This window comes from Haliotis asinina, chromosome 6 (assembly GCF_037392515.1).
Source record: "Haliotis asinina isolate JCU_RB_2024 chromosome 6, JCU_Hal_asi_v2, whole genome shotgun sequence".
NCBI classification, from domain to species: domain Eukaryota; kingdom Metazoa; phylum Mollusca; class Gastropoda; order Lepetellida; family Haliotidae; genus Haliotis; species Haliotis asinina.
Window position 1 is genome coordinate 8,116,805 of NC_090285.1, and position 20,579 is coordinate 8,137,383.

Sequence of the window (20,579 nt, forward strand, 5' to 3'; positions counted from 1 at the left end):
GCCGAAATGACACGAGTAGTTACGAATGGATCATGAGAACAATATTCCAGAAATATAACAGTGATCGTCACATCTTGTACACATGGGCTTCATACATTGTACCCATTTGGGGAATCGAACCCGGGTCTTCGACGTGACGATCAAACTGTTTAACCACAGGGCCACTTCACCGCCACTGAAACGTGTTGAAAATGGATAATCTGCCTCATTTCAGTTGTCGATTACATGGTGACAGAATAGACGCTAATTGGTTTCTGAACATCTGCTTGGTATACATTATGCATGTACATGAAGATTTGCTTACTCATCAGCTAAGCGTTGAGCCGCCCGTATGGTATGTGACGTCATCAACATCGATGTGTCTTTGTGTGAACGTAACATCCATAACATCGTTCCCTTTCAACGTTTGCTGTAAGTAAACATGTTATTTGTAAGTTGTGTGTTTAGAAAACAAAGTGTGGAAAACACCGTATTTTGGTGAAGGAGACTTGGGTTACAGAGGCCGAGCGGTCCCTATCGATTCATAGCTGTGTGGTAGTCGACTGCTTGTTGGGAATTTAGAAATGTTGACAAACATCACCAACCGAGTCATCGGTGTTTGTTTGAGTGTTTATTTACTTGCATGTTTGTTTGTTAATGCAGCATACAGCAACACCACGGCTGTATGGTACCAGACTGGGTACCTGCGTGTGTGTGCGTGTGTGTGTGTGCGTGTGTGTGTGTGTGTGTGTGAGAGAGAGAGAGAGGGGGAGAAGAGAGAGAGAGAGAGAATGAATGGTGGGGGAGTGTGTGTGGGGTTGGGGAGTGGGGAGGCAGCGCGATAAGAGCGAGAGAGAGAGAAGGGTGTGTGTCTGTGTGTGGGGGTGGGGGGTGGGGGTGGGAGACGGACAAAGAGTGGGGGGTGGTGGTGAGGGAGGGATGAGAATATATGTGTGACAGCTAATCTGTTAATCTGTGTAGCCATATAACACTAAATATAATTTATTCGGGAAGTTTTACAAGAGCGATAGTTACGATTATTTAATGTGAATTTAAACCACGGCTGTACAATGGTGACTGTCGTGTTGAAGGATGGAGGCAACATCACACGCCCGCAGACGAATGCACCAAGAATGTGACATATGTAAGTACAGATATGTATCGCACCTAGTGACCTTGTTGTGTGGCGTAGGTTAAAGGGTCAGTGCGTGCACACGCCAGGGAGAAGGTTGCTGTGTGCGGAAGGTGTTAAATATCGCCTTGGTCGAATAATCATGATGATTATTGTTATTATCTTTACTGATAGTAATTCTTTACAGATGCGTGACGGATTCCCGCCCTAAACACACGTGTACATCAGGGATTGACATACAGCAGGTGGCAGGGCATATCACGAGGCTCACCCTTATGACGCCGACATGAGTGAACGACATCGATTTTGTTTCTTGACGAAAACCGAGTGGCAGGGATGAGGTGGTGAACTGACCTGGCCTTGAGGCGACGACGTTGACTGCAGCACGTACGCAGTGGGCCTTTTGAACGACGCATCATTATGTCTCATATGTGTATTTAAAGCGCTTGTGCGAGTCACTGGTAACATTGTATAGCTGATGTTGTTTGCTCTGAGTAGGTGGATAGCGTCTCTTCCATTTCGCTTCGAGAGTCTTAAACTCCAGTACAGCGATATTATACGTATAGCTATACAACTCCAGTGACATTTTTCGCAGCAGCCAGGACTATATATCCTAGACAAACAACTAGTCTCTGAAATGAATATATTTTACAGAAAAAACTCATAGTTAAAAAAAACATAACATGAAAAGGAGCCTTGAGACTCTCTTCAGAAATGGTGGAAATCTAGGCTTGCCACACTTTCTAGACTTGCGTGGGCTTACTTGGATATATTCGTTGAGGGTGTTATGACAGACTAGAACTCTCCCAATGTCGCAACCAGAAATATCCCAGCTGTATCTTGGTTAGCCATATCTAATCTGTGATAGGAAGCGAGTAATTGCCCCACAACGTGGGCTGACGACGATACCCGAGACCACAATGACTGTGCAGTACTCAGTGTGGAGGCTGCGTGTGTAGAATTCCAATAGTGATTCAGTCTTCATATAGTAATAAACATGATATATATAAAAGCGGGGCCCACGGTGGAGTCAAGAGCGGGGACACAAAAACATACTGTTTGTTTATTATTTAACATCACACTCAGCACTAACTGAACATTCCAGCTATCTGACAGAGGTCTGCAAATAACCGACTGTGGATCAGGCAATCCAGTGATCAACATCATGAGTGAGCGAGTGTATGTTTACGCCGCTTTTAGCAATATTCCAGCAAAAACACAACGGGGACAGCAGGAAAGGGCCTCACACATTGTATCCATGTGGAGGAGAATCGAACCCGGTCCTTCGACGTGACCAGCGAACGATGTAACCACTGGGCTACCGCACCACCACAGTTCTGTAGGATTCACACTGGAGCTTCTGTGGGCCTTTGATAGCAAGAAATCTGGTTCTGACTCTTTAAGGAAGCACATTTTCGTCAACGCGTTACTGTTGTCTTAACCAGTCCTTTCGTCCACCCAAACTCCTCTAAGGTTTTTTTAGCAGTAAGACCACTGATGTCACAATATACAAGTTTTAGTATCAAGCCACGTAGCTATAGGATATAGGTTTTACATCAAGCATACTACGTCGGACGGAGCTGGGATCATCCAAATATCGTGGAAAGGGGAGTCCTGCTGTCCATGGCGCCTCGGTTACCGGTTACCCCCCTTGGGTACGCTCAGAAACGATAATGTTTGGTTTGTATGTTTGATTCGACCTGATTATATTTCTAGATTTTTCAGCACCGGTATTCACAAAGTGGTTAATTTCAAGAAGCATCTAGGATTTCCACTCACACCAAACCACGCCCTGTTATTGTTCTGAGAGGCGTTGAACTCTCTCACTCGAGCAAAATACTGGGGTGTCTGAAAGCAAGGGGACTGGGAACATGACATGGACCGCAGTGAGTGAGTGAGTGAGTGAGTGAGTGGGTGGGTGGGTGGGTGGGTGGATAGGTGAGTGAGTGAGTGAGTGAGTGAGTGAGACTTAACGCCTCATCATCACTTCACCAGCCTTGCTCCTAGTCGACCAAGTTCGTGGTCCAAAATAGTGAAAAGGTATGTTTAAAACTACGGTTCAAGCTTCGAGATATATTAGAAGTAACTGATCAAACTGCACAAACGAAACAAAATAGAAAAATACGAAAGGATAGAATGCACCGTGGAAAGCATTTCATCGATATGGATGCGGCAACTATCTCCTACACAACTGTCGGAGATGTTCCCGGCTCTCATAATCAGTGTGACTCATCACTGTTCCTAAAGGTCAGTTTCATCTGACATAGTCAGAAATAGAAGACGCCTCCGTGAACGGTGTACTGCAGCTACATCACCGGATACTGGACCAGCAACGCGGATAGACAGAATCATCAGTTATGACATGCCCAGCATGGATGGCGTAGCGACATCGACCACGACGACAAGCACCTGCTACGCACCTGACATGCCGTATATGTGACGTCCTTCTGCCTCAGAGCCGTTGAGTGGTGCGGTGCCAGGCTCACTACATCACCTGCGTTACCAGAAGCAATAGAGTATTATGACAACGGGCTTCCGATGCACAGGATCCTTTAGAGATCATTGATACTCCAATGACATGAGCTGTGTGTGTTAGTTCACTGGTGACGCGTTCGCTCGTTGCATATTGGAAGCATTGTTCTATTCCTGGGTTAAGTAGTATTCATTTGCTCAGAGCGACTTAAAGCCTAATCCATTCTACTGCAAGTACAGCAACGGGTAGGAAGCTTATCTTAATAACATGGTGTGTCATTGTACGTCAACGACGTGTAACATGCATAGCATTAAATCTCTCACTCATTGAAACAGGGAACTTGTCAAATCAACATTGCATCGAAATTGTCTATCTGCTTGGTTTTTTAACTCTGCATTCACCAGAAAATTTGACTGCGTCTGACAATCAACTGTCAGTTCACCTGATGAAGGGGTCTGAAATGAACCCGGAACGTTATGTGGCAAAGAATTTAAACAAGATTTATCCATAAAATATTTTAGTCATAAATAACAACTTCTAAATGACGGTAAAAGGCATCAATGTGACAGCGGTTTACAAATGTTCGAGCCTGTAGCTGACAATCATGAGCTCTCGTCTGTGAAATTGGAGTACAAAAACATGCATCAGCCACGTGAGCAAGCCTTACCACCCGATCCACTTAGGCCCGTCTAGATCATCGCCTGATGTTGGTGAACTATTGGGGGCACTGGTGACTGACTGACAGAGCGTTCTGGACCCTCGTAGTCGAGATCTGTTTGTGAGTGAGTTTGGTTTTATGCTGCTTTCAGCAATATTCCAGAAATATCACGGCGGGGTCACAAAAGTGGGCTTCACACATTGTACCCATCTGGGGAATCGAATCTAGGCCTTTCAGATGACGACCGAACGCTTTAACCACTGACCCATTGCTGTTGCTAGAATTTGTCCGTTTGCTCACAGCGTTCAGTCTGTCCACTAAACGCTAGAGAAAAACATACACGGGGATAAATTACATTTCCCCTGTAAAGTACAGAATCTAGTACTTTTGTTGGGTTGAGTCCCATCCAGGATTCGAACCGACATCCTTTGAGTCCGACACCTAATCGCCATCACACAAAGTCATCCGTCTAACCCACTTTGCCACCGCGACTTCCACAAATTTAAGTGTAGTCTAGAATGACTGACAAGTCTACATTATCTGAAATTATTTAGGATCGCGCGATGATTTGGTTTTGAAATATACTTTAAATAAGATAACTAGTTCCGAGACTAACGGTCGGTATGGACGGAACTAAAGCTTCTTGGGGTGGGTTTAAAATCTGTAGCTTGAACTTTGGTTGTCCGGTGAAACTACACTGTGATCAGATTGGCTGTTTGGCCTTGATTACTTAAAGCATGGCTTCGGATTAATCGACCCCTACTTGTGTTGTTTACTTATGGAGCCCTGCACGGGGACAATCAAGAAGGTTTCTTTCTGCAGAGACGTGCTCCAAAGACAGCAAATCACAGACTTGAGAACACGCTGAAGATATGTTGCACAGTCAAATCTGTTTGAAGAAGGCCAATAGCCGTGCAGCGTTAAAAACATTGGTTTGATAGTGCTTTTCCAACCTGACAAAAAATACTGCATTAAGAAAAGAATAGACAGTCATGGGTTGATCCAGGAATTTTGAAAGGGGAGGGGTGAGGGTGGGTTCACGGGGTTCGAACCCTCTGAACCCCGCTTGGCACCGCCAACACAATACAAAAATCGTCAGTGAGATCCTAAGTGATTTTCAACGGGTGTGGGGGTGTTGGGTGTGTTGGGGGTGGACAAACCACCAGTTTACCTGTCATGGCGGGACAGAAACATCAACAGCCCAAAGCTCAGGGCACTCATCCTGGACTGTTACAGTCCCTGAACCTCATTATTTCCCCATCAACCTGCAAAGCGTTAGTCTCCCCTTACATTCATAAGTTCACGTTCAATATTTCGGGTGTGTTAGGGCGTTAGCCATTGGTTCCGAACTCGTTCTACCACAGCAGATAATGATTTCAAAGCACGTCTGGTGGGGTAGCCAAGTGGTTAAAGCGTTCGCTAGTCACGCCGAAGGCCTGGGTTCGATTCCCCACGTCGGGACAATGTCTGTAATCTGTCTGGTGTCCCCGCCGTGATGTTGATCGAATATTGCTAAAAGCAGCGTAAAACGAAACTCACTCTACTGACGACGCAGTGTGACATCCATATTCCATGATCCCTTGCTTCTTTTGCAGAGTATATATATATTCAGTGATGGAAGATCTTAGACATTTTATAGATGCAAGTAACGCTGCGTTAACTAAAGACATTTAAATGAATCAATAAGATTTCTCCATTAAGAATACGTTTGGCTAATTGGGTAATTCATCCTGAAGAGAAAATAGTTTAGCTTTAGTCTGATATCGAACGGAGTATTGTGACATTATAGGTTTATGCGAATAATAAGGTGTTGCCATGGCAACACATGAAATTCCGCTTCTGAGACCTCATTTGACTCGTAAAGCCTGTGAAAGGTTATCAGAAACATGACCGACCGAATGTAAATCTGAACTATTTAGATTTTGTGTAAATGATGTCAGCATAATTATTCAGAGAGCGTCTTCCTGTTGACGGTTAGCTGCTATTGCCGCTGACGTGCCGACAAAACGGCATTAGCTCGAGGGTTGGACAAACAAAGGTATGCTTGTTCGTTGTGTTGTGTCCGTCGAATGTACACGGCCCATTGTGTGTCACACTGACATGGTGACATCACTTAAACGCTCGGTAAGCAACAAGATGGATGGGCGAAGGGAGGTAACTCTAACTATTTACATGTTTTGTTAAATCGTGTCTTCCAGTCAAAAATATTATTGATATTTAAGCGGCATTTACAACCATTCCAACAATAGTGAGTGGGTTTAGTTTTACGCTGTTTTTAGTTATATTGTACCCATGAGTGGAATCGAACCCGGGTCTTAAGCGTGATGAGCCAAAGGTTTTCCAAACGCATACCCTATAGTCCCTATTCCATCAACAAAGCAGGCGACTAACGCCCTATTTCAGTAGAAGATCAATAGTTATCAATAATTTGGGGAAAGCGTAAATCTATCTGACCCTTTGCTGAAATAAGGGGACGGTGGGGTAGGCTATTGGTTAAAGTGTCCGCTTGTGGGGAATAGAACTTGGGACTGCAGCGTGACGAGCGAACACCCTAACCGTGAGTGCTAACTATTATATCGTGGCAGTCAGTAAGTTATAGTGTCTGGACCACACAATCCAGTGATAAACAGAATGAGCACAGCCTTACTCATTTGGGATGTGTCAACCAAGTCATCGAGCCTGACCATCCGATCTTGTTTGTCCCCTGTTAGGACAGGCATGGGTTGCTGAAGACCAATTCTAAACCGAACATTCTCGTGTGAAGATGGACATGATGCTATCTTCTTTCGTCATAAAAAAAACATCGATTATCTGAGTGCTGGCATCGAACGTTACTATGTAGGATTGTAGGACCAGTCGTTATGGCAAATTGATATTTTTGTTTGTAGTCTGGACGCGGCTCAGGCTACTCCATGAGGATAACATGACGTAATTATAAAATGGCTCTCCAAATACATGACAAATACCGGATGTTTGATAAGTGTGGTTTTCCCTCTTAATTGTGAACTAACTATGCTTGCTTAGCATGTAGATCGCGTTGTCTGTTGCTTTAAAAAATATTGTTTGACAATTACTCGACAACGTATTTGCTGCCAACAATGCATGTATATGTACATACATCTAATGAGACTTATTATTAGATTTCTGGAAGAAAACAAATATATTTTCCATTTTTCTATTTGACTAGCTGCAGATGAGGAAAATACTGACATGCTGTCAGGCTGCCCGACTTGGTTTTCTATTTTGGTTGCTTAGAAACGGATGACGTTAACACCAGAAATGGTTCGCACGACTTGTAGCCACGTGACAAATCGATCCCGCAACGAGAATCAAGTCAGCAGGAGTCTACTCAAATACAAACAATAAATCTACAATTATGAAAGCTTGCTGTCATGTGTATTCCTGCCCACGGTGTTTCATCAATACACCCCTCAGTATCAAAGCACCATCTACCGGTCTAATGGCCGGTAAGCGCGGGAGCCGTTGCCTCGGTACCATTCCTCAAAGAAGTGTTCATTTAAAGATTGCATGGAACACATTTTTAGACCAGTATTGATTTAATCAAATCGATCATTTATTAACCCGAATTATAAATCTGAATATAGCATACACGTTCTAAAGCCGAAACGAGGGCTGTAAGAGATTCGCAGACACATGGAATCGTTTCTTTCTCAGCAAGACCATCCAACCATTCTCTGTAAGGGGTGGGAGTTGGAGTGGTGTTGGTGAGGGGCAGATATTGTTTTGTTTATGTTTGGTAATTCGCTGCTGCACTAAACAATATTCACGTTTCGCTGTAAATCATGACTTAAACACATGTGTATAGATCTGACTGGTCTACGGGTCTTCCCCTCATTAAAACCCTGAACACATATTCTTTAAACTATAGATGAGTAAATAGTACGACATGGGTAACGGTTCTATTAAGGATGTATACACATATTTTACAGTGTATATGACAACAGTCTACACAGAATCAAATTTGGTCAAGAAAATCCAGTGACTGGTATTGTGAGAATATTAGCCATTGAGGTACGGCCAATCGCAACGAACCAAGCCTCACCTCCTGTGATCAGCATGGGTTTGCTTGGGGCAACCATTATCCCGACAGGCTGTGGCATAAGTCCTTTCAGCTCTCAGTACGTTTAGGCATTGTATATACATGCGCAAGGATAAATACTGCTGTGCGTACGATATATGTATAAGTGAAGATTCCGGTTAGAACTGACCTTCAGTACGCCACGCATGTCGCATGTCGTCAGCAACCCATGCTTGGAACAAAAGGCGACTACACCTGTCGTAAGAGGCGACTAACGGGATCAGGTGGTCAGGCTAGCTGACTTAGTTGACGCACGTCATCGCATCCCAGTTGGGTATATCGATGCTCATGCTGTTGATCACTGGATTGTTTGGTAAGGACTCGGTTATTTATAGACCGCCGCCATATAGCTGGAATATTGCTGAATGCGGCGCAAAAATAAACTCACTTACAAAACTTTAAAAATAATTTGAAAGGTGTTCTCGTCACACATGTATGCCAACGAACTACTGTAAATGACAAATGTAGCACAAACAATAACAAAAATAAAATGCAAAACAATCACATAACAATAACAAAAACAAAACAACCAAATAACAAACACACACACAAAAAAAACCAAAAACAAAACAAAAATAGAAATTCCAGGTATTGCTGCTGAATCGAAGATACTACTTTCAGAATCGTAGAAAGTATGAGCATTTCAAGTGCTAGTAACACGAGACCACAAGCTGCCATTACTCTTAACCCGCATTCTTCCATCCTGTTTTCAGCAAGTGCTTGTCACAGTCCATAAGGCTACAGGTTAATTCGGACCAGACTATAGAATAACATATGTTTGCGCTGCAAACGTTGTTTCTCTTCCATCGACATGGCACCACAGTTGTTTGTTTATGGTTCATCATACTGTCTTGTCCGCAGTGCTAACTAAACGAACTAATAACAAGAGTGTGAGACATGCTGAACGAATTTCAGTGGACAATGTCCATTTCCATCTCTAATGCGCTTGGTTGTGACGGGAGGGGTGTTTTTTTTTTATATGTCACCTTTTTATTGTACCTGTTTTTGATTAACGCAGTATTTCAGCTATATCGAGCGGTCTGTAAATACTCGAGTCTTAACCAGATAATCCAGTGATGAGCATCATGTGCATCGATCTAGGCAATCGGGATACGATGACGTATGTCTGACCACCTGTCTGACCACCCGTCTGACCACCTGTCTGACCACCTGATCCCGTTAGTGGTCGCTTACAACAAGAGTGGGTTGCTGGAGACCAGCTCTAACCCAGATCTTCACGATTATCTTCATGGGTCTCGGGGAGAGAGTAGCCTAATGGGTAAAGTGTTTGCTTCTCCGCTGAGGACCCGAGTTCGATTCCCAAGGCGGGTACATTATGTGGAGTCCATTTCTGGTGTCTTCATCACACCGCGTTCCCTTTTTGAAATATTATTATAACGTTTACAAAGTCTCATTTATGAGAACACATCATGTCGTAGGCCAAAACAAATATTCAGAAAAAATTAAATGATCTGAATCATTATATACATGCCGTTAAATACAACATTTAACCCTAATGAAGCCCAGGACACCTTCACCTGGGGCTTAGACAATGTAGACGTGTCGTATCACCTATAGCTTGGGGCTTTCTTTCTTGATGTATGGTTTTTCTCTAGTATTTGGGCGATGCAATGATGCTGTTTAGTAAAGGAAGCAGTCCTATTTGTTGAGAGTGGCCCATTACAGCCAGACTGATAAATTTTGTGGTCCAAGAAAGGTACATCGATGGATGATAATTAAGGTCAGTGTAGCCCTCATTGCATGCCCCAATGGTGTCAAACTTCGGTTTGTTAACTTGAAGAACCTGAACTTTTAGGTGTTGAGGACGAGACTGATTTTCTTGCTGTACACGAAACACAATGGACAGTTGGCTTACGCGCTTGTTCAACCGACTTCACCTGTTTGTGCCGTTGTATGTCAAAGAAGACAACTTATAGGATGTTTGTATCTGAGATGTCTGTTTAATAACTTACAACGGGACTTTCCTTAATGAAGTTATTATTATATCCCGCACAACGGTATTATGCCTCCATTCACCATCACCGATTTTTCGGGCTACTGTCTGGCATTATTAATGTTATTAAAGATGATAGTTTAAGTCACGCTGGAAAGCAACTTTGATACCGGATGAAACTGTTAGTGGCAATGACCAGTATATAGTGTCGGGACTCCTTTATCAGCACAAGATCTTTCTGTAGAATGAAAATCAAGCAAAGTCACGCGAGGCATAACGGTATATCGGTCATATTATGCATACTTTACTTATGATCATTATTCTTTACATTCCCTTGTCCTGGTATCCCCCCCCCCCCCCCTACACACACACACACACCCTCAGCGTGACAGCGCTAGCCTCCCTACAGGAAACGTCTTATTTCAACAAATGGTCGAGCTGTCAGAAAAAGGCTATAGTTCGAAAAAAGACTAAAGCTCTCAGTGGCTCAGTTGTTAGTGGCTTCACAACACACACAATGAATAGCTGAAATAAAAACTATCGATATCATCAAAAGACTGTAATGCTTTCTTGCATGTTAATCAATTGAAAGTCTGAGACTCCGGAGAAAAAACACCAATCTGGAACGTAACGTTGAGCATCCTACTTCATCTCACTTTACTTTTTGTTCTTAATAGACAGTCTGTTAAAAGTCTTGAAATGGTCGTGCAATAGTATATCATAACCCATTAACTCTCAACAGAATGGGCACGAGGAAGGTTTATGTAGCGTGGACATTTTGAAAGTTGATTCTCACTCTGTACGTTTGCATGCGCAATACTCTTTCAACACTAGACATATCAAGTTATCTTAAATATACCGTGAATAAAAAGTTAAGCGTCACCCAGTATATTTTGCAAAAATGTAGGTTGGCACTTAGAAAATCTTTCAGAAGAAACGAGCTATCATAATTTGGTTTTGGACTTTTAAATTAAAAACAAAGCAATAAAGGAAATTATCTTTTACTATCAACAAGATGCATGCGCTTTTGGAAAACATGCATTTTGTTTTCTTCATAAAGGTTACCTTCTTTTGAAAACTGAAGACCAGAAATGAATGTTATATGGTCACATGATGTCACTTTTAACAAGTGAAACCTAAATTTAATAGTCTTGTATAAGCACAACAGGAATAGTTATTTTCATTTAAAAAGCAGTGTCATCATAACTGTAACAATGTTTCCATTAACTGTAAATGACTATGACATCCCTAAAACAGTTATCAGATGAACCTTCTCTAAATATGGATTGGTATTCAGGCTAGTTCAGCCTAACATTTCCACAGCTTCACAAAATAGTTTTGAAATAGGCTGCCGCTGATGTTTTTATTCTTGGTATACATTGTACTTGTATTATGAAACAAATCCACATATCGGTGTGGTTACACAGTCGTATACAGAATTTGCCCCTTTAACAGAAGACTTGCCTAAGTATGTTATGCCATAATTACCAGTTAATCTTTTACTGAATAAATTATATGAGGAAGATTTATTGCAGAAAAGACTGGCCTCCTTTGTTACACTGTAATGCATTTCTATAGTTGCATATTATAAAGATAAAATCACTGTACATCAACTCACTTAGGGCCTTGAAGCAAGGCTAGTGCCAAATAACACGTAACGAGGCAATCTTGTAGGGGCGTCTCGCTTCGCAGCATTATGATCTGTCTCGCTGTATATATTACAGTGTACTAATTGTATAGCCTATCTGGGCAAACTGCATGGAGTCTGCCCTCTTTGCCATTTCCCTTGGTGAGGCTAAGTGGAAAGCCAGACCACTCATCTCGGCATCTCGTTAGAGAAAACCACACAACATGCTCTCCTGCACGTACGCATGGCGAACGGAGGCCAGTGTAAGGGAGGCTACTCTATCATGAACAATTGCGCGAGTCGTCAATAAAATACCTATCCAACGTTCCCGCGATCGTTTGTTGATTGTTTTTTTGTAGACATTTAGAAAATTCTGCAACAATAAACATATTTTTAAGGGAATAATTGTTTATTGTGTATAACGATGAACGAGCAAAAAGTAAAATATCGTCCCATAAAATATATCAGATTAATATGGAAGGCCATTAATGTCACGTCCTGATAAAAATGTATTCACGATAACTTGGCGAGTGAGTTAGTATGTATTTCCCAGCAATATCACGGCAAAGTTCACTTGTAATGGGCTTCGCACACTGTAACAGTGTGGGAACGCGAACCCGGGTCTTCGGCGTGACGAGCGAAGCTTTAACCATTGGGCTAGCCCATCCTCTTGATAACTTGGCGACTGAAAGGTTCATAGAAAAGTGAAATCTTCCTTCCCTTTTGACGTTCAACAAATGGGCTAAACTCATTAAAATAAAATTAAATATAAATGAATTTGCATTTGAAGTCAGTAAACGAAGATTCCAAGAAGGGTTAATGTATATACTTGTAGCTTGGGAATGTAGGCTTTCAAGCTGGAACGAGATAACACGTAGTTTCCAGGATGTACATTTTCGACGCTCTTTTAGCCTTAATTAAGAAAGTCGTAAGTCTATGTTAATGTGTGGCACTTACGACTAAAAATGAAGATAGTTGTATCAATAAAAAAAACCACGATCGACACACATGTATAATCATATGATTTAAAAACATCTGAAACAACACAATGCGGAACATTTCAGCATTTCAGTTTGTTGTTGGAATCCTACTTGACACTGCATACAAACTTGGACATTTGTTGATAATACACAGATATTTTCAAATGGCACATGAGAAAGTACAAATTAAGATGCATGCAGTTGGTGCTCGGGCACGGGCTGTTTGTGTGTGAGAAAGGAGACGATTCGGCATGGAAATCTACTCGGAGTCAAGGTTCATTCCAAACTAAGTGCAGACAATAGTGAGAACAAAGGACGAGTGATTCAGTCGCTATTCGACTTGCCCCATAAAAATACGAGCAGGTCACGGAACGATCAATGCAGAACGTGATGGTCTTTTCCACCGGAAGGGAACCCAAGCTCCACTACACCACATGCAACTACACAGAGGTTGAAGGCTCTACACAGAAGTTAATTCTTGTCGGTATTATCCCTGCACGGAGCTTACGATAATGGTTTCGCTTTATGTTGGCGTTGAAATAGCAAGAGATGTAGAAATACCAAAAATGGACTTTCCGTGTATTAATTGCAATTACATTTCTCTCATGACACAATTCAGGTGATCCTTACTCGTACTGCAAGGTGTTAATATTTTCAAATATATAAATTTCAACTCTCTTTGTCAGATCCTCGGTAGTATAGTGGTCAGTATCCCCGCCTGTCACGCGGGAGACCCGGGTTCAATTCCCGGCCGGGGAGAGAATTTTTTTCCTCAGATTGTTTTCGACTATTTTTGAACGGGATATGAAGGTATGTGTACTTGTAAATGAATATTCATTTCTTTATTAGTCTCTTGGTTATTATAGTTATCAGTTATCACACACTGCTGATTACGAAAGAACACTCATATTTTAAAAAGCGTCTTTGACTATTCCTTTTCTCAAGGCAAGTAGAATAAGACACTGAAAACAAAGTGATTTGAGGTTACTGCCGTTCTCAAAGTTCGACTTTTCTTGAGGTTAAAAGAATGAATTAGTTGTGCAAAATTTGTGTCTGTGTCCTACCTTCCATACATATTGTACGATCAAAGATTTCTCTTGCATTGGATCCATGCGTACAGCACAGTCCATTTGAGTCAAACTCTCCCCAGTGAATTGCGTTTAAAATGACAGACGTTCAAAATCAAATACGTGTACACGAATCTGTGGATTTCACAAGTTACGTGGACAAAATCAGTTTAGAAAGTTGAAAATTTAGTGGAGCATAAGTACTGGCTTCAAAGCGGTTTACAACAGGCGACTATCAGTCCTGTTTTTATACGAGTGCACTCTGATGACTGACAACAGCGACTCCATGTCTGATTGAGAAGCACAGTGTAATGACTTTTGATACCATCCCATATTGATGAAATCAACATCGCACGCGCCTCTCGCTTACCTGGCTATTACCTGAGCTGTTTGCTACACCCTTGGCACAAATCTTGCAGTATCGAATGAAAATAATGATGGTTTGTTAAACAACTTTTATATTTTGTTGACAAAACTCATAACAATATTCTTCCGAGTTGGTGTGTTTTTCCTACTTACTTTGGCGTTAGTTTGGGTCATTTACGGTCATTTGGTTTTGAGAGTGCAAGTCATTGGGGTGATTTTGATTCAGATGGACTGCACTTGCACAACATAAATTTTTTTTTATTAAAGTGCGGATTTTAGTTTAAGCAGTTACACACATTACTCGGACGTATTGTTATCTTGAGATATCTTTAGCATGGATGAAGATATGACTCAATTAAAAAAGCCTAATATTCCTTGTTTGTGTGTGCTCTAGATTGTGCGGTGAAGGAATACAGACGCACGTTTGATACTTGTAAGCAGTGTGCGTAATAACCAATGACCAGCTAGCCGTTGCTAGTAAAATTCCAGTCGGGCCAATAAATCTCCACAAAACGATTGGCTAGAGAATTTTCATATGGCCATTTTGTAAATATATCACTCTCCGACTTGATAAGTTATAATACATTATGAAATCATGTAAGATTATGGCCTGATAAAAATGTGCATTATATTTAAGTAGCTTAATGATGAAGTCATGTTATGCCGACGCCATCTTAGTGAATTAATTTGTGGGCTAGTAACTTTCAGCCCGACTAGCTAGCAAAATTTAGAAACTGCAATAGTGTCGGTCAGCCCGTTATTTCCATGATTACTACGTGCCAGTTAAGAGTTTAGAAACTTGTATTTTGGACCAAAGTGTCAGCGATAATACCGTACACATGGTAAGCAGAAGGCCGGAAACGAGTAGGTCTGGTTCAAAGGGTGGGTTGTCGGTATTTTGCCTTTCATTGTTACCGCGGCCACACTTAGTCGTTTGTTTTATAAACTGTTGAAACTGTTTAAACTGTAAATTAATTTCCGCCTAAATTACCATGCGCGTGTAACTCTCTAAACATGACACCCCTACAGGTAAATGAGGAAATAGATGTGATCGTTAACAATAACAAGTTCTACTTTTGTCTTTCGCTCCATTAACCTTTCGTCCCAGTTGAGACAGGTCACCCAATCACGGGCTCTCCACATCTGTCCCCACAACTACCTGTCAATCACAACTCGTCACTGTGAGGTCTACGTGTGGACTCCCTACGACGACAGTCAAGACAACAATGCGCGAAGGCAGCAGGAGTTATGTCCCTTTAGTCACACATCTGTCCACGGACGGCGAGTGGAGGTTTGTTATTGAGAGGTCGTCTCCACTGAGAGTGTGATAGCCTGGGGCACGGCTATCGGAGACTTGACTGATCAGGGAAGGTGATAGCCAGCAGTGATTAAACCACAACTATGTCTGGTGAAATCAGGCAACCGTCTGGAAACGTGATGTCAGCGTTTGATGATCTGTGGACACCGGCTTGTGTGGGCTGCATGGACTCATTTGCACGTGGTTTACAATGAACACTCCCCGAACATTTTGTGCATTGGCTATTTTAGAAAGATTTTACAGTTCATTGGAACAACGTACATCTTTGCCCAATAAATTGCGGTACTGATAAGTTAAATTAATATTTCCTTTCGCATGATCCACTGAAATTGGAACATTTGTGCCACGTCAATTTGAGAGGGTTTTCTACATTTTAAATCAAAGCGATCACAACACAAGGTGTTTAAGATTATTGCACTGCGAAAATGCGCAAAAGGGACTGTTTCTATCAACATTATATAAACACATATATGTTCAGTGGCTAGGTGTTAGTCTATTAGATACCATGCCAGTGTTAAGCATAAACACCTCGTCCGGACCGGTATGGCAGGATGAAATAAGGATGACATTACTCCATACATCCAGAGATACCGGATCCTAGAACTGATACATTCATCTGTGAAATGTCCTGGAATAAAAGCATATCCCTCTCAGGATCAAAACACTCCTACCAGGATAAAATCCAGTATCCCCACGAACCCCTCACCCCCATCCCGTAAGGTCTAAATATTCCCTGGAACTAATGCAATCTATATCAAAAGAAAATGAATATTTTGGGGGTTTGTAAATGATATAATTCAGTTCCAAAGTGACACAGAAAGCCACAGAAAATATCTACTCTGAGATGTGAGTGATATTCACATGTTGGCAAATGATGTGTTTCTCCTATTAGTTACACTGTACACGTACTTCTTATTTTAAACTCTCAGATGATTCACACAATCCCAAGATGACATATTTATGTTTAAGTTCAAGTTAGGAGGCGCCGTGCAGGATGCGATCATGTAGCCACCCGTGCAGGATGAATGGGATGGTATAAAGTTGACGTTCAGGTATGTGTGTTTGTGTGTGCGTGCGTGCCTACGTGCGTGCGTGCGTGCGTGCCTACGTGCGTGCGTGCGTGCGTGCGTGCGATCTTATCTCATATATTCTCTTCAGACTGATCGACAGTCAGGGTAATAACAAACACCATCTTTAAACATAAATTGTAAACTGACCCGTGGATCAAAGTACCATCTCGCGTTCTCTTGATTGTTACACCCTCCATGAAATCAGTAAACACCAGATTAGAGTCGTTTGTGTGTTGCATTTCAGTTGAAACAATTTCCATTTTACGTTTATTGCCGTGGAAGAACAAATTGCTGGGGAACAGCTCTTGCTAGACAATGACTTGTCTGTCATATTTCCCTGAAATAATATATATCCAAGAAAGACCATGAAGGTCAAGTACGTGTGGCAAGTCTATATAAATAGAAACATATCTCAGGGCTCCTTTTTATTATATTTCAGGTTATGTTATGAACTTATTTTCTCTAAAATATATTTGTTTAAGAGATTAGTCGTTAGCGATTTGTTAGTCTAGGTAGGGACCTGAAGAGGGCTAGATTTATCACTAGAATAGCTTATCAAGAAGAGGACGCCAAAAATCGGAATCCACTCAACAGGAATCGCTCATAAAATCTCAAACAGCTTGATGATATTTCAAGTTGATCAACTTGAAATGTGATGTCAGAATCTGCCGATCTACAGACGTGAGTTTCAATAAGCAACACATCCTTGATCTCTCCTTGATATACGATCCGATAACTCTCCACTTTGCACTAGATGAACCTATACGGCTGGGACCGATAATTTTATTACCTCCCTTCGCTAGTTCCGCATTCTCACAGTAGCCAGTCAGCTATGTCGCGTTACAACCGAGCTTGCCAGTGTCAACAAAGATAGCAGTTGCAATTGCGAAGGTTTGTTCGCAGTGCGACTCAGACTTTGGGGATATTACACAGACAGATTAACTGGTCCGAAACTTCAGAATTCCAAGATATATGTATATGTGCAAGAACTCCTACATCTTCCAGAGTACCTCTGCATCATTTGTGTCGCCAAGTTTAATCGCTTAGATCATTTTTTAAAAATCGAAAGTGAGTTGTGACTGATTCGCCCAACCTCCCAGCGCAGACACCTGACTGGATAAATAGCGAAGGAAGGGAGGTAATAAATTCAATGGGGACCGTAGATGCTTCCAGGGTTTAGTGGAGATTTTTCGGAACGTACCCGAGAGATATCGAAGATGTGAGCAGCATGGACACGATTGAGATGTGCGAATGAGTCACCCAGTTGGACGTAACGAATTATCATTTTTTAAAGATTTTGTAGAAACTTCCTGAGGTATGCAGCATACTGACGATGTCTACTTTGCCATGTGCGTATTTAAACCTCTAAAATGTAACTATTAAAATACTACAACGTTCAAGGTACATGCATATGTAAAATGAATTGCGTTCACTGTGTATAGTTCATTAAGTCGGAGAGTTGGGTATGAATGGTGATATCGACCCCAGCGTGAACCCTGATATGGACCCTTGTATGAACGTCAGTGAGGACCCCGGCATGAATCCTGGTATGAACTCTGATATGGACCTTAGTGTGAACTCCTATATGAACTCTGGTATTGACCCTGGTATGTTCTCTGGTATGAACTCTGACATGGACCTTAGTATGAACTCCTATATGAACTCTGCTATGGACCCTTGACTGGCGTCACTCTGTCGGCCATTATTACCCAACTGCATGGTGTGGGCTTCTTCTGTAGGACTGTATCTATCACCATGACAACATACAGTCATGTGTTATCATTGTAGATGTGTAGAGTGAAGAGTGAAGAGTGTGGGTTGCGTTTAGCTTGCGTTGAACGAACGACACTTTAGTATTTCCGCATAATGTTACAGTGTCGGCTTAATATACTAGTAAAGTCCGAAAGCCGATCTTGGATTTTTACTACATTGGTAAAACCGACGAATACTTGTGTGGCGATGACCATCCTGGGAACATAAAAGCCAAGGCTCCTGGCTCCTCCAAGGGACGCAACTCTGCACACCCAACTGTGGCGCTGAGGCGACTGGACCACCCATTCTTCATACCGGTATAATGTGCATGATAAAGCTCCCACCAACCTCTGCAATAGAAAGCGATGCTTTCCAAAGAAACCAATGCTCAGATTAAGTTGTACACATTCATGAAAGACTTGCCGAGATTCTGTGAGCATCGATTTAAGCGATTGGGACACGACGACGCGTGTCAACCAAGTCGGGGAACCCGGGCTCTTATTCTCGAAACGTTCGTAGCCCTAAGAATTCGTTACTTTGACCCTACCCAATGTGTTACGAATAGGCCCAAGAAGTTCGCAGGGCTACGAACGTTCGAGAATAGTTAGCCTGACCATTCGAGCGACAAAACATGGGTTACTGATGATCAGCTTTAACCCAATCTTCACGGGTTGTAAATAACTTGAAAGATATGATCAACATAAAGTTCATTTCACATATTTATTGATATACATTATCAGACAGTGGTGGCAAAAAATTACACACAGTCTCGTAGAATAAATGTATATACAGGAGACAGGTAGCACCATAAACAAGCGATTCTTGCAGAACCGCTGCTTTGAAATAATAATTATGTATACTGTACACTGAATGTCACGGAAGTATTGTCCTTACGACTCCACTTGGTTGGGAGGATTTAGTATTTGGATTTTCTCAATTTCGCTCTTGCGTTTTGAAACCAAACTTTTGTCACCTTCTTCGACAGACCTGCGTCCATGGCAACCTGGTCAAGGTGGAGGCTGTTTGGGTTGGGATCGATCTCGAAGTGGCGTTGTAGAGTGGCGAGCTGGTCCTCGTTGAAGGCTGTTCGGAATCTCTTGGACTTGGGTCGGCAGTTGACGTTCTCGTCGTCGGGGTTGAGGACGTGGACTCGGCAAAGAATGCGGCCATCGTGGATGGCGAAGTCTTCTCCTGTGGACAATTGTCTTTGGCACGTGATGCACGAAAAACAGGCTAGATGGTACATGTTCTCACCGGCTGATCTCACCCAATCTCCAGACTCAATGGGTCTTAAACAGGAACTACATTTGGTCTTGTAAACGTGGGCGAAGTCTCTCTGGCAGAAAATGTTTCCGTCCCTGACGAAACAAGTAGAATGTCCACCAAGTGCCACCTGGCACACACAGCAACGCAGACAGTGCTCGTGCCACATGTGATCTCCAGCACGTAAATAGTACTGGTCAGTGATGACGTCACAGCACGTGAAACAGGTCGGCATATCAGGGTCCGGGCTGAGACTGGTGAGATATGACTGTATCTCATCCTCGATATCTGACGCTGAAGAGGACATGTAAGATGAGTGAGACATGATGGAGCGAGTGGCGTTACAGATGCAGATGCAGCTCCGTCGACGAAAGAGATGTGGATGGTTGACAGTGCATCCATGCTGCTATATGCTACTCCGGACATCACATTGAGTGAACGACTTCGGAAGTGGCGACACTGTAGCGTCTGTATGTTTGACACCATCAATCTTCAATCATTGTTGATTGAGGCATGATGATGTAGTTACGCATCCTGATTGCTTTGACAGCAATGAGTGAACGACTTCGGCCCTCGTTAGCCAACCAACCAATCTCGTGGCGCTTTGACTGACTCAATCAACGTTCAATCTTTGGTGAATTGAATCATGAGACGTATTTACACGTCGTGCATATTGTTTCAGCCATTAATCTCGAGGTGCTCTGATCGACTACGTCATGGTCCAACAGACTGACCAATGAGTCCAGTACCCCGAGACCAACATCTACTGTTAATGCACTGAGACAGACACACAAACGTCTTTCAAGTCCCACTCTTACTATTGTAAATATAATAATAAATA

General features: G+C 42.3%; 1 protein-coding gene and 1 non-coding gene across 2 annotated transcripts; one reads left to right on the plus strand and one right to left on the minus strand.

Annotated features, from left to right (window-relative positions):
- Positions 1-13,589: 13,589 nt before the first annotated feature.
- On the plus strand, positions 13,590-13,661 carry Trnad-guc (transfer RNA aspartic acid (anticodon GUC)). Its single transcript has one exon. It is a non-coding gene; the product is annotated as a tRNA-Asp (tRNA).
- A 5,730-nt stretch (positions 13,662-19,391) lies between these two features.
- Positions 19,392-20,063, minus strand: LOC137286800 (LIM/homeobox protein Awh-like). Its single transcript, XM_067818800.1, has one exon. The coding sequence runs from the start codon at positions 20,061-20,063 to the stop codon at positions 19,392-19,394; it is 672 nt and encodes a 223-aa protein (XP_067674901.1).
- Positions 20,064-20,579: the final 516 nt, after the last annotated feature.